The 13797-nt window shown below is 41.2% G+C and overlaps 1 protein-coding gene and 1 long non-coding RNA gene across 2 annotated transcripts; one reads left to right on the top strand and one right to left on the bottom strand.

Moving 5' to 3' along the window:
- Positions 1-919: 919 nt before the first annotated feature.
- On the bottom strand, positions 920-2564 carry LOC134195784 (uncharacterized). Its single transcript, XM_062664862.1, has one exon. It carries the CDS (start codon positions 2462-2464, stop codon positions 1070-1072), a length of 1395 nt encoding a protein of 464 aa, XP_062520846.1. The 5' UTR covers positions 2465-2564; the 3' UTR covers positions 920-1069.
- Positions 2565-12775: 10211 nt separating this feature from the next.
- On the top strand, positions 12776-13375 carry LOC134195470 (uncharacterized). Its single transcript, XR_009972376.1, has 3 exons — positions 12776-12831; positions 13206-13259; positions 13321-13375. It is a non-coding gene; the product is annotated as an uncharacterized LOC134195470 (long non-coding RNA).
- The last annotated feature ends 422 nt before the right edge of the window (positions 13376-13797 follow it).

The raw sequence follows: 13797 nt of genomic DNA on the forward strand, positions 1-13797 counted from the left end.
CGTACGATGCACGTACTGCAAGCTATTGCTTTTTCTGATATGCCATTCCAGCGCTACACACCCTGTACAATTTAGTAGTTACCAACTATCGCTTGACAGCGCGTAACGTCTACAAGTACAGAGGCTAAAGCAACGCCAAAGTCTAGCTAATCTAGTTAACAAGACGTGCGCCAAAGGATTTGATTACATATTTTATACACTGTCGCGCAGAAAGACGTTGTACTATACCGAACCAGATTCGGGATGTAAATTATTCACTGGGCGAGACTAATACACAGAACACGCATGCTCACTACAATGGCCGATGACTACTTCTGATGAACTCTCGGCGTGTACTCGAAAGCCAGCCGACGGCAACAACGAAATTGCCTCTTCAAATGACGGAGAGAGCAAGGAGGGTTTGACAACCCGCTCGAAGAGACGATGATGCAAGATGCAGAATGCCATGCATATATCCGCTCGTACGAATGGCGACAAAAACCTTTGATGATCAAACGGCAAGAGTAGCTACTGCTTTGTCGATCGTTGTTGAGGAGAAGATCGATATCAAATGTCCATCGGTCACCAAAAGATATCACCAAGAAAAGGTATCCACATGGATTTTTTTATCACAATTCGTTGTCTGTTAGTTCGTTTCTCTGTGTGCCTGCCTGCCTGTCCTTCCGTTCGTCAGGTGCTCTGCCTCTCTGTCTGTCTTTCTGTCTTTCTGTCTGTCTGTCTGCCTGCCTGTCTGCCTGTCTGTCTGTCATGGTGATTTAGATAGATTATTTGAATTAGACATTCAAAGTCAAGTCCATTAGTTAATGAATTTTTGTAGTTTGCAAGAACTCATTTTTATTAATAAATCTTAGATTATGTAGAAACAGAATCTGTATGAGAGAGCGGTCTGTCTGTGTGTCTGTCTGTTTGTCTGTCTGTCAAAGGTATTTTATTCAATAGAACAAAGTACGTACAGATGGAGGCTAAATCCTCTACAACACAATGTCCTCATCAGTCCAATTAACTACACACGTGCTTGCTCCTTTACTAAAAAAAAAGTAAAGGCCAAATGGCCTTGGAAAAACACAAATTAACTAGCATCATCTAAAAGTCTCTCCACTTTCCTGTAGATGACTCGAGCATTGGCTTTTTGTAGCTGAATGGACATGCGCTCCCTCCAATGTGTCTTGAATGAGGAGGCATTTGTTGTTCCATAGGCATCCGTTGATCTACTTGACAAATGCTGTAGGTACATTTCTGCTTGTTGTCCCCATCGACCAAAATGTTCCAAGACTAGTGGGACTGCTGTCACTGTTTCCTTACCAAGAAGTCGTTCTCTGCTATATTTTTCCGTTTTCTTCTGCTCTCTCCTGGATGCTGCAGCACCTTCCGTAGATGCTGATGCTGAAATTACTTCACTGCTCCAGGGATGTGCTAGCGAAATGTCTAAATCTGTGTTGGACCCTGATCCAACATCGAAAACTGTTATGTCAGGGCGGTTGTCAGATGTAATGTATCGATGACGTGGCTCTCTGTGATGGTGAATTTGTAAGCTGCGCAGACAGTCTGACCATACATTGGCAATACACTCATGGGTCCAGACTGGACCACCGCCCCACTTACATGTTAGGAGATGGTATCCACAACTGTCCAGAAAAGAACCACAGTCACACTGACGAATACAGCCATCGAAGGGCATGGCTAACCCCAATCTCAAGCAAGCCGCCAAACGAAAATCGCGGGAAACTAGTGCGAGCTTATTTGAGGTGGGCATAGCATTCAGCCAGGCTCCAGCGCCCTTGCCTTGAATCGATCTTAGCCTAGCAGCATCTCGCTGGGAGGGGGCCTTCTCGATCATTGCTGACGTCTTTTCTTTAGCGTGTTGCCGTGTCAGCCTCTGTTGTAGTTTAGTTGGAACTTGAATCATTTCAGTAATATCTGTCCCATCACTGCCAGCCTGCATCAGCGAAAATGCTATCGATTCCTCGACACCATTTGAGTTGACTAGAAGATCCAGTGCGGATTTGAGGTCTGGATAACGAATAGGCAGATGAACCAGAGTGTGAACCCAGGACGAAAGAAAAGCAAATCGAGAAGTGCTGAGGCATGGTGACATGCTGAAACCACCAAACCTGACCGGCAGTGTAGCTTGCATCCAGGAAGAGTCAGTGAGGTGACTATGTCCCAATACGTGAGTGAAGGTCTCACGAGAAATCTTATCATGGACCTCGGCAGCTGCCTGAAGTCTGTCAGGGCAAACTAAACGTGCTAAATGGTTCATGCGAGGAACATGGCAGAATCGTAAAAGAAGCATTGCACTCTGTACCTCTCCCAACTTCATCAACTGCTCACACAACAGCCTTCCACTCTCAGCATATTGGCTAGAGGCTGCAGACACATACTCTCTCTTGCCTATTGGAGCCCCAAGAACTATAGTCCCATCGCTAACTACAGGTATGGCATCTAGATCAGATCTGCCTGACATCAGAGGTCCAGATGGGGAATAGATCTCACACTTGCTGGAAGAAATTTGAAGACCAATATTAGAGAATGCTGGTCTTAGATAATCCAGGGACGACAGAACATCATCTTTCTCCCCTACCAAAAAGATGTCATCTAGGTAGGCAAGAACTCTGACAGTAGGAAATGAACCCTTTAAATCTGACAGAACTGAATGTATACCGGTTGAGAACAGAGCTGGACCCAAGGGGTCCCCTTGGTGGATTCCCTCTTCAGATGGAATGATGACAATACAATCGCCTTGCTGGTAGACCAGAGAGCTACTGTGGGAGTACATTTGACGAACGTGAGGATAAATTTCTGGGTGGAAATTAGAGACTTGTTCAAGGAGATGATGCCTGTGTAGTGAATTGAAAGCATTCTTGACATCCGTTTTGAGAACGATATAGTCCGGCCTGCCCTCCAGAAGAAGTTGAACATGATGATATAGCAGCTCTATTCCACAAGCTGTAGCCACTCCATGTTGATCAGGCTCAAAGAAGTTGGAATGTCTGTCTGTCTGTCTGTCAGTCTGTCTGTCTGTTTGTCTACTTGTCCGTATGTCTGTCTTTCTGTCTTTCTGTCTGTCTGTTTGTCTGTCTGTCTGTCTGTCTATCTGAGGTGAACACAAAGGCAGAGTATTTTGCGGCATTTGGTCAAAACAATCAGCAAATACAGAAGCCGCTTTAATGCTGTCATGTTCATGTGCTATTGGAGAAAAAAGTTTTTCTACATTTCTACAAGATGCAATGGTAAAGAAGGCTTTCAAACTGTTCTAATCACGGTGATTTAGATAGATTATTTGATTTTGACATTCAAAGTCAAGTCCATTAGTTAACGACTTTGTTGTTTGCAAGGGCTGGTTTGTATTTAAATGTCCTAGCATATCTAAAAGTAGAATCTGTATGAGAATAAATTATCTGTTTGTCTGACCGTCTGTCTGTCTGTCGGTTTGTCTGTCTGTCTGTCACACACACACACACACACACACACACACACACACACACACACACACACACACACACACACACAACTCTCCAGTGAGAGCTGAAGTTTTCTCAGAAAAACTCTTGTATTGCTACTTTTGTGGCTGGACAGCAAACATTTTCCTCCAATACACGTTTAACGCAGATCATTTTAGTTTTCCAAACTCATTTTTACGTCTTTTTGACAGCTGGTCTGGATATTCTTTTCTTTGCTTTCCCCAACTACCAAAATGTCTAGCGCCAAAATAATCATCTTTTCACTTATCCCTTCTGGACACATCTCCTTCTGTCGTGTCTGACATGTTTCCTTTTCAGTCTTCTTGATGTAGCGGCTTCGTTTGTTGTGGTAGATGTAGGGAATATGTGCGAGCTTTGAGGGTAAGCAAGCGCTGCATCTAGCTGTATGTTGGGTTCACCTCCCGTGTTAAACACTGTGTTTCACAATCACAGGTATGAATATCCTCACTATAAGGCGATGGGAAAACAAGCCTAAAATAGCCGTCAAGTGGAATTTCCATGAATTGAGTAGAAATTTTGTGAAGGATGAAATGGCTGATTACCATGCTTTTACGCCTTTGCCATTTTGTCTTCGTCTCGAAGCGTTGTAGTATTTTCTATAAGGGTTGAAGATGTTACTGTAGTGATATCTGCCAAGAATTTGCGCGGAAGTCTATTTACATGGAAAGAAATGGCATATGACATTTGAAATGCTGTCAATTGAGATGGAGTTGAGAGTGTTGCCTCTGTAAAACCATAGGCTGGAAAGCTGATAATTATTTGTAATGTAGTTTATGTCTGGAAAACGAGTTGGTAGCTCATTTAGTGAATGAGGCCATAAAGCCAGGAAGGCTGACTGATTATAGGCCAAACCCGCCATACTGGATTGGTATAGAAGCTTGAAGCTACACAGAGTCATTTGAATCACAATGTATCGAATATTTAAAAGTTAATCTAGATTGAAAATCATAGGGCAGTCTGACAAGATCAGGAATGACTGATCATCCTACATGATTGATCCTAGGTATGTGAAATATATAAACAAAAGCATAACACCTTTTGACATTATCCGAACCTCTCAACATATCACATATTTTCATTTCCTGGTTTGCTGACTCCACAGTGGCATCTTTAACAAACTTAGACTTTGCTACTAGGATACCCAATATTCTTGTTTAATAAAACTTTTGTATGTGGAATGGTGATCATACAACTAATATGGTCAACCTCAAGATTAGGACAGGCTGTCTGTTTGTTTGTCTGCCTGTCTGTCTGTCTGTCTTTCTGCTTGCTTACATGCCTTCCTGCCTGCCTGCCTGCCTGCCTGCCTGCCTGCATGCCTGCCTGCCTGCCTGCCTGCCTGCCTGCCTGCCTGCCTGCCTGCCTGCCTGCCTGCCTGCCTGCCTGCCTGCCTGCCTGCCTGCCTGCCTGCCTGCCTGCCTGCCTGCCTGCCTGCCTGCCTGCCTGCCTGCCTGCCTGCCTGCCTGCCTGCCTGCCTGCCTGCCTGCCTGCCTGCCTGCCTGCCTGCCTGCCTGCCTGCCTGCCTGCCTGCCTGCCTGCCTGCCTGCCTGCCTGCCTGCCTGCCTGCCTGCCTGCCTGCCTGTCTGTCTGTCTGTCTGTCTGTCTGTCTGTCTGTCTGTCTGTCTGTCCTTGTCTCAGTCTGTCTTTCTGTTTGGGTGTTAGCTGTCTTTGTTTGTCTGTCAATACATCATATGTCTTCATAAATGATTTATTGCACCATAGCAATTATGTCCATTATTACATCTACTTGGTACGTTCACACGCACGCACACACACACACACACACACACACACACACGCACGCACGCATACACACTCACACACCTCTCCACTGAGAGCTGAAGTACATCTCGGAAACACTCCTGCCTGCATTGCAATTTTATCAACTTTACTGCAAACCTTTTCTTAAAAATTATTTTTGAACTCGGATCATTTCATTATTTCAAAATAATTTTTGAATTTTGTGATTTTTTTACAGCTGGTTATATATTCTTGTCTCTGTTTTCCATATCTACCAAAAACATTTACCACCAAATGAGTGGTTTTTTTACTTAACCTTATTGAATACCTCCCTCTCTCTCTCGTATCTGGCATGTTTCCTTTTGTGTCTTCTTGAAGCAGCGAATCCATCTGTGGTTGATAAACTTAGGGAATATGTCCGAGCTCCAAGTGTGAGCAAGTGGTACATCTAGCTCCACGTTGGATCCAGCTCACAGGGTTCTAGCCATGATTTTTGTAAGGCATAGCAGTATAGGCGTGGTACATGAGTCTATCACGTGGACTTGTACATGTCTGCTGTTTTCTGAAATAATAATAAGTACCGCTGGTTTAGGGGAGTAGCATCTACAAATCACAATGATTGACAGACTGAAAGCAGAGCATGGATTACATTATTAAAGTAATTAAAAGTTGTTGCTTATTACCAATTGGATACAATTACTAGTTATCGCATGGGTAGATCGAGGATATCGTTGTTATTACCCGAGGTAATTATCGAGGTGTTAGCTGCTACTCTTTCGAGGCGTAATAACAATGATATCAGAGATTCGCCAACATGATATAAGTGATTTGTATCATGCAATTAGGGCCATTGATTGTTTGAAATTACCTATCATTTTAAGCTGTGAGTACATCAATCTTTCTTCTTGTTTGTCAGTAACTGTACTGTAACTAATTAAACTGAGTGTAAGTGCATTTACTGTTTAGTAGTTCATTAGAGGCATATCAACTACATATTGATACCAGCATGTTGTGCTGTTGATCATAGCTATATGGTAGGGCATACGCGTCTCCCTTGAGAGCTGTAGGGCACCAGCGCATACCAGCGTACAAACGATTTGTACCCGCTGTATCGACCAATCAGGGTTGTCAAAATACGTAACATGATACAAGTATAAGAAGATGTTGAGAAAATGATGGGTATGTAAGGATGGGTATGTATTCAGAATCGAGTAATGTGATGTGTCACATGACTGAATGGTTACAGCTTTAAACTGCCGCATGCAATTATTTTAAGTAAATGATTGTGATGTCTGAGATGAGCATGAATCAGTACATCCTCATCCCTACATACCCATTATTTTCTCAAATTGTTTTTATACTTGTTTCATTAATTTTAAACAGCTGGAGGATGTACGTAACAATATTGATTGCATCAATAAACAACTCCTACGCACCTTTACACTCTAAAGCCCTGTCCACACTGAAGACTGGATCGCGTTCGGTTGAATCCAATTAGAAATAGTGGGCATTACCTCCATGTAAGCTACGCGTGTAGTCGGAACATCTAACCCTCCTCACTCGTCTTTGTTCTTGCTCACTGTACGTCGCTGTATGAACCCTTTCCACAAGCTAAGAACCTCACGTACACATCAGTCATCAGTCATCAGTCACATGATACCGAAAATGATGTGGAGGTATTGTTTTCAAAATGCAGGGTGGACGCTCGTTAGCCAGATTGAATCGCGATCCATTCGGATCTGGTGTGGACATTTAGGGCTGAAGCACTATACACGTGACCGGAACAACGTGGCGTTGAGTAGAAGCCCTATACATAGAATTGCGTAGCAGCAGTTGACTGATACTGCATGGCGCATGAAGTTTTCACAGTTGTAGCTGTTGAGTCGTACAATTCATCGGACAGGTGCGAATGCTTTTGTATGACTCTCGCCAGTGTAGCTTCTTCGAGTGAGGCTCTAGCCTAGACGCACAAAAGCGAAGGTAAAAAAAGGAATCGCGTTTTTGCCGATATACGTCTTCTGAGACTTTTTAGTGTCAGTGTTAGTAGTCTAGCTACCACCCGGACCGTTTACACTGGAGCGCGTGGCACTAAATTGTTTTACTGAGTTTTAAGGAATATGGATAGCACATGTTTGGATACTTTGTATGGGCGGCTATTTCAGAATCGTCGCACTAGAAACTCATAATTGTCAGGTATCCACCTTCTCCCTCAGTATCACTTCCTTGAAATAAACGTGTAGCCCGTCCCATTTGTCATAACTGCTCGTCTTCAGTTGTAGCGTACACTGCAGTACTTGCTACATGGGTAGTCAGTATTGGAGGCGTAGGGGTCAGATTTGAACGCGTAGCGGGTATGTGGAAGGTGCATTGGGCAGTTCTGAATTCACAGGGGCCGCTTTGCCTGAGCATGGCTGGCTAGAACTCTGAGCTCCTGTGTCCAATACTATGATGTCTGTTCAACTGTCTAGTGGGATACCTGTCTCATTTCTCTCCTGTAATGTATTTTCAATTCACTCATGCAGTCAGACCTTACAGACACAATTCTGCCGTGCAGTCAAACTGATGCACATACTAACTTGCATGCTATTTGAATGTACCTACTTGAGTCAGTGATGGTTATTTCACGATCACAGGTATGAATATCGTCACTGTAAGGCAATGGGATACCAAGCCTCAACAAGCCGCCAATTGGAATTTTCAAGAACTAATTGCAAACTCTCTTAGGGATGGAATGGCCGATATTCATGCCATTTGCCCTTAGCCATTTAGAAATGTAATTATGGCTTTGTTTTGGAGCGATGTAGTATTTTTAAAGCAGTGACGCTACCCATGTCAGCCAATGCTTGTGCTTAGGACCTGTTTTTCTTCGAAAGAAATGCCTTTTATCATTTGAAATGCTGTCAAGGTGGATTTGAATGTGTTGCCCAGTAAACCCATATGCTGCAAAGCTGATATAATTTGTATTTACTATTAGGATTCATATTTGGACAGCGAGCTTGTAGCTAATGTAGTGAATGAGCCCATAAACCCGGGAAGGCTGACTCACAAATTGTTCTGACCAATGATAGTCCATATCTGCCATGCTTGATTGATATAGTTACTAAGAGTCACACAAGGTCGTTTATTGAACTACACAAAGATGTACAATTTCAAATAGTTTAAAATCATAAAAATTGGCTGATTTTCTTATAAGATCAGAATGGACTGAACATGCTAAGTGATTGATTCTAAGAATGTGTCAAAATCTAAGCCAAATCATAGCATCTTTGGACATTATTCATATCTCTCAACTTGTAACGTAGGTCAGTTCTTGACATTCTAATTCCAGACAGGCATCTTCAACAAATTCAGGGTTTGCTAGTTGTATGCCCAATATCCTTGTTCCAACATTTCTAGCTGGAATGGTCGTAGAGTTACTATTCTCACTCTCCAGAATAGTATTTTGTCTCGGAATGTCTGTCTGTGTCTCTGCCTGTCTCTCAGTGTGTCCGTCTATCAATACATATAATTGCATATTGCAACTGCTAGTACAGGCTAAATATTATCCAGCGACCTGAGGTCGCTAAAAGCAAAGCAATTATTGAAATACCAATTGTTTACATAAGAGTCTAAATCTGAATTACTAGTTCTAACAAGTCTGCACAGTTTTCTTGACAGCACCAGGGCGTTACATCGCTGAAGAGCGACAGAAAGTTTGACGCCAGACAGCCTTGAATTACTTGATGTTCTTGCAGCCGTATTCATGCACAGACAACTCAGAGAGGTGATTAAGAAACTTGATGGCGTACGTACCCCATGTTCCATAATGTTGAAACACTAAAGGTGTACAGTTTGAGCCATTTTCAAATGTGTCGATATCCTTTCTATATTTTTGCAAATGTGCCCCATTTCTCTTATTATTACGTCTGGCTGTCTGTGCATCTGTCTGTTTGTCCGTCTTTCTGTCTGTCTGTCTTTCTGTCTGTCTCTCGGTCTGTCTGTCTGTCTGTCTGTCTGTCTGTGTGTCTGTCTGTCTGTCTGTCTGTCTGTCTGTCTTTCTGCCTGTCTGTCTGTCTGTCTGCCTGCCTGTTTCTGTTTTATCTGCCTGTCTGTCTGTCTGTCTGTCTGTCTTTTATTTTCAACATCAATACTACCGTACCGTAAATATAAATAAGAGGCATCACAGCTAAATATTGAGTTCTCGACCCATTGGGTCCAGTTACACAAGTCACAGTAAAGGAAACAAAGTTGTAGTGAATAATCTGTCTGGCTGTTTGTTTGTGTTTCTACTTGTCTGTGCATGTATCTCAACCGTAACAAAGTTGTAGTGAATAATCTGTCTGGCTGTTTGTTCGTGTTTCTACTTGTCTGTGCATGTACACGTACCTCTTGGTCTGTCTGTCTGTGTACCTGTCCGTCTTTCTTTTAGCTATTTCTTAGAAGTCTTTCTTTCTGTTTCGTCTGTTTACTCTCTTTTGGTCGGTTTGACTGTCTGTCTGTCTGTTTGTATATCATTAAATTCTTTATACATCATATCTTATACAAAAATTCTGATACATTGTTCAAAGATTTATATGCACCGTCTTATTGTCTGTTTGTCAATACGTATATTTTATAAACCATCTATAGCATAAACAGCAATAGCTTATGTTCGTGTCCATTACATCTACTACATTTACGAGGACTGACAAACAAAACTACACTGCACACTAGATATTTCCTAAATACATGTGAACACCACTTGTTTATCTGTTAACCCTTTAACTGTTTCTTTGTTTTTTTTGTTTGTCTGTTAGATTTCTGTTTGATGGTCTCTCTGTCTGTCCGTTTGTTTTTCTGTCAGTCAATACATTTTTACTATGCTAATACATCTGATAAAATGACTCATGTGCACCATTTGCCTAATCGTATCTGTCCTTCTTCATATATTATCGTAAAGTTTTTTTTCTGTCTTTATCCCTTTCAGTCTCTTTATATGATTATTGTAGTTGGTATAGAAGAAAATTTGCACTGGTTATCTAGAGAGACGCAATGTTAAGGTGGAACTGAACAAATTTCTTTGGGGAATTTGAGATAGTGATTAGTAACAGTTTGGAGTATAATAATCCAGCTTAAGTTTCTTTTTCTGTTTGTCTGTCTACTTTATCTGTCACTTTATCTTTCTAGTATTGCGAAATCGTGATGAGCAGTAGTGATTATTATTTATTAATTAGGTTGGCATTCGTTTTGCATCACATGGCATCAATCAACTCTCAAAAAGCCAGTTTTCTTCAGCTCTCCACTTGGTGATAGGACTATCACAAAACTGGTCATACAACTGTCATGCAACTCAATCATGCAACATTGTCAGGGAAACATGTTACAAGTTTTCAGTCTGAGTATATATGAAAGCATCATCCAATAGAGAGGACTTTAAGGGCATTAACCGAGATCGAGTCTGGAAAGTTTGAGAATTTCCAAACTCGCGCTTGGTGCCATTGATGCCAAGCACATCACAATGCAAGCTCTTGCTTGTCGGGGATCTTCTTATTGCATCTACAAGGAAGGACGCTTATGTGTTTTACTGATAGTGTGTGATGCACATTACAGATCTATTTGTCCTTGTTGGAAATTCAGTTGACATGGTGACGGTAGCATTCTCTCCAAGTGAGAATCCGGCAGGGCACTGGAAGCAGGTGCTCTTGTCTTATACAATCACCTAAAATTCTATCAAGTGCTGGAATTGAAGCACGTTTGATGTATGTGAGAGTTTAAGCATTTTTAGTGAAGCCTGCTTTGCCCGTATCATGGCAGAAATCTGGCAGATCCAGAGGCAGTGTTTCACTATCACTCGAGCCATACCAGGAGAGTCATCAAGTAGAGCTTAGGGATACTAGCTGCAACGTTTCATGTCTCAGAAGACTATTCATAACATTTTTAGAAAGCGGAGTGAATTTTATCAAAGTGCCTTCACCTTTACACAATAATCACCAGTGGACTATCGGAACTACGTACCATATGCACCATATGGAACACTAGAATATGTGTATTTTACTGGTTTTCACCAGCTAATGTGCTGGTATAATAGACGTTATTCTCTGTTTGTTTAGTTGTCTTCACGTAGGTAAGTATCACGTTTAATTAACTAGCTGGAGTTTGAATGAATTTACGCACCATTTATCTAAAAATTAAAATAAACAGACTTCATCTGAAAATCTATCACATCTGTGTGTCTTTAAATGTCTTTTTGACTTACAAGTCTGTTTTTCTGTCTCGTTAGTTGTTTGTCTGTTTGTCTGTTTGTCTGTCTTTTCTGTCTGTCTCTTCGTCTTACAGTTCTGTCTATCAAAGTGTTTCTTAGATTGATTGCAACTGCGTCACATAATCATGGTGAGTTATTACTAGTTATCGTTTGGGCACGTCGAGAATATCGTTGTTATTACCCGAGGGGAGTGGCAGCTAATTCCGAGATAATTGCAGAGGCGAAACCGAGGTATTTACCAAGGTATTAGCCGCCACTCTCCCGAGGCGCAATAACAATAATATCCGAAACTAGCCCATACGATAAGTGATTTGTATTATGCAAGGCCATTGGTTGGTTTGAATTCTCGTTCATTTTGAGTGTTCAAAGTAGAGTTGTGCGTACGTTTACTGTAAGTAGTTGGATGTAGTCTAAGTGCATTTACCGTTTAGTAGCTCATTAGAGGCATATCAAATCATCTGTGTGTTATTGAAACCAGCTGGGTTGTGCTGTTGATCATATCAACCGGAGGATATACGCGTTTCCTTGACAGCGGAAGTGTATCAGCGCATTCCAGAGTACAAAAGATTGTTACCCGCTGTATCGACCAACCAGGGTTGTCAAAAACCACGTGACATGATACAAGATACATTATTTTACTTTGACATTCAAAGCCAAGTTTATTACTCTAACTATGACTTTGTTGTTTGCAAGGACTGGGTTGCTGTAACAAATTCTTTGCATACGTGCAAGTAGAGTCTAAATCAGAATAAAGTATCTGTCTCCCTGCCTGTCTATTTGTCCATCTGTCCCTCTGTCTGTTTACCTGCCGGCCTATAACTTTTTTTATCTAGGTTATTATCTGTCGGTTTGTCGGTCCATTTGCCTGTTTGTCTCTCTGTCTCTTTGTCTGTCTGCTAATCATAGCCATGATGTTTGGAAAGGTTGGTATGTACATGTGTAGGTGCTTGTGTGTGTAAACCTTTTTAACGAATGATTGTTTTTGTTAAACTGTAGGGCTATTCTGGCGAGAAGGGTGACACTGGATTATTCGGGAAAAACGGAATTAAGGCAACAGTTGTTTCAGTTTCTTCAATGAAAGTGAATAAGATGAAATACTTAGGGCGACCCTGGTTCAAGAGGTTCATCTGGTCCAAGAGGATCAGTAGTAAGTACTCTTCACCAGAAAATTTAGTTTGTTAATTTATTGTGTAAGGGTCCTCCTGGTGCAACTGGTGAGACTGGAAAACAAGGAGTGTCGGGCCCACGAGGAATAACTGGAGATACCGGACTGCAAGTAAATATATTATATTATTTTGAGTACTAGATTGAGCAATTATCAATTGTATTTGTTAGGGTCCAGTAGGTCCTCCAGGTTTGCCTGGTCTTAAAGGATTCCAAGGAATAAAGGTTATTTTATACGCGTTGTGTTAATTAAAAGTGTTGTGTTTGTGTGTGTGTGTGTGTGTGTGTGTGTGTGTGTGTGTGTGTGTGTGTGTGTGTGCGTGTGTGTGTGTGTGTGTGTGAGCAGAGTCCTCAATTATACTGCACCTTTCTGAGTTACTGAAAATGCACAAAATGGCTTGCTTACTGGCTCTACTTCAGAAATGTATTTTTCTGACAATTATAGTTTCTGTTTAAAATACAATGCAACTTAGTCAATATATAATTTATTGCAAAATAATATCAATAATTATTTAGTTTGATATCAAATAGATACTTTAAGTGGTTTGTGTTGACACGCAAATGTAATGTTTTAATTTTCATTTGTTTGCATGTAATAGGGAGACAAAGGATATCAAGGGTCACAAGGTTTAGCAGGTTTGGATGGAAAACCGGTATAACAAACAATGCCTTGGTAATTTCAGACCTATTTCTTATATTTACATTTATTGGCAGGGCCCACCAGGACATCCGGGACCAGATGGCTCTTCCGGGGAAAAAGGCGTGAAGGTTTTTTGGAATTGCAAACTACATAATCTTTGAATGTTATTTATTAGCATTAATTTGTAGGGCGCTCGAGGCTTTACAGGTCACAAAGGAGAACAAGGTGGTCAAGGAATACCAGGACATACGGTAATGGAATAAAATTTTTAGCTATTCGTATTAGTATGTTATAATTTTTTTAATTTTAGGTCGATGAGAACACGAAAAATTTAATGAAAAGTTGTTGTGACCCTGTAAATGGCATTCTGTCAATAATTGATGAAATCATAGAAAATGTTAGCAATTTGTGTATCTCAAATGTTATAATTATTGACTGAAATCGTTTGGTAGATCACACAAATGAAAATTGATTTATTGGTAAATATCACAAATACGTCAAAACGTAGTTTGTTTTGTTTGGATATTGTATTTCTATTTTAGAATGGTTAT

Source organism: Corticium candelabrum, chromosome 20 (genome assembly GCF_963422355.1).
Source record: "Corticium candelabrum chromosome 20, ooCorCand1.1, whole genome shotgun sequence".
Lineage (NCBI taxonomy): Eukaryota > Metazoa > Porifera > Homoscleromorpha > Homosclerophorida > Plakinidae > Corticium > Corticium candelabrum.

What these genes read in the sequence shown, in the direction of transcription:
- LOC134195784 (XM_062664862.1), bottom strand. Translation starts at nt 2,464, where the DNA reads ATGTCAGGCAGATCTGATCTAGATGCCATACCTGTAGTTAGCGATGGG.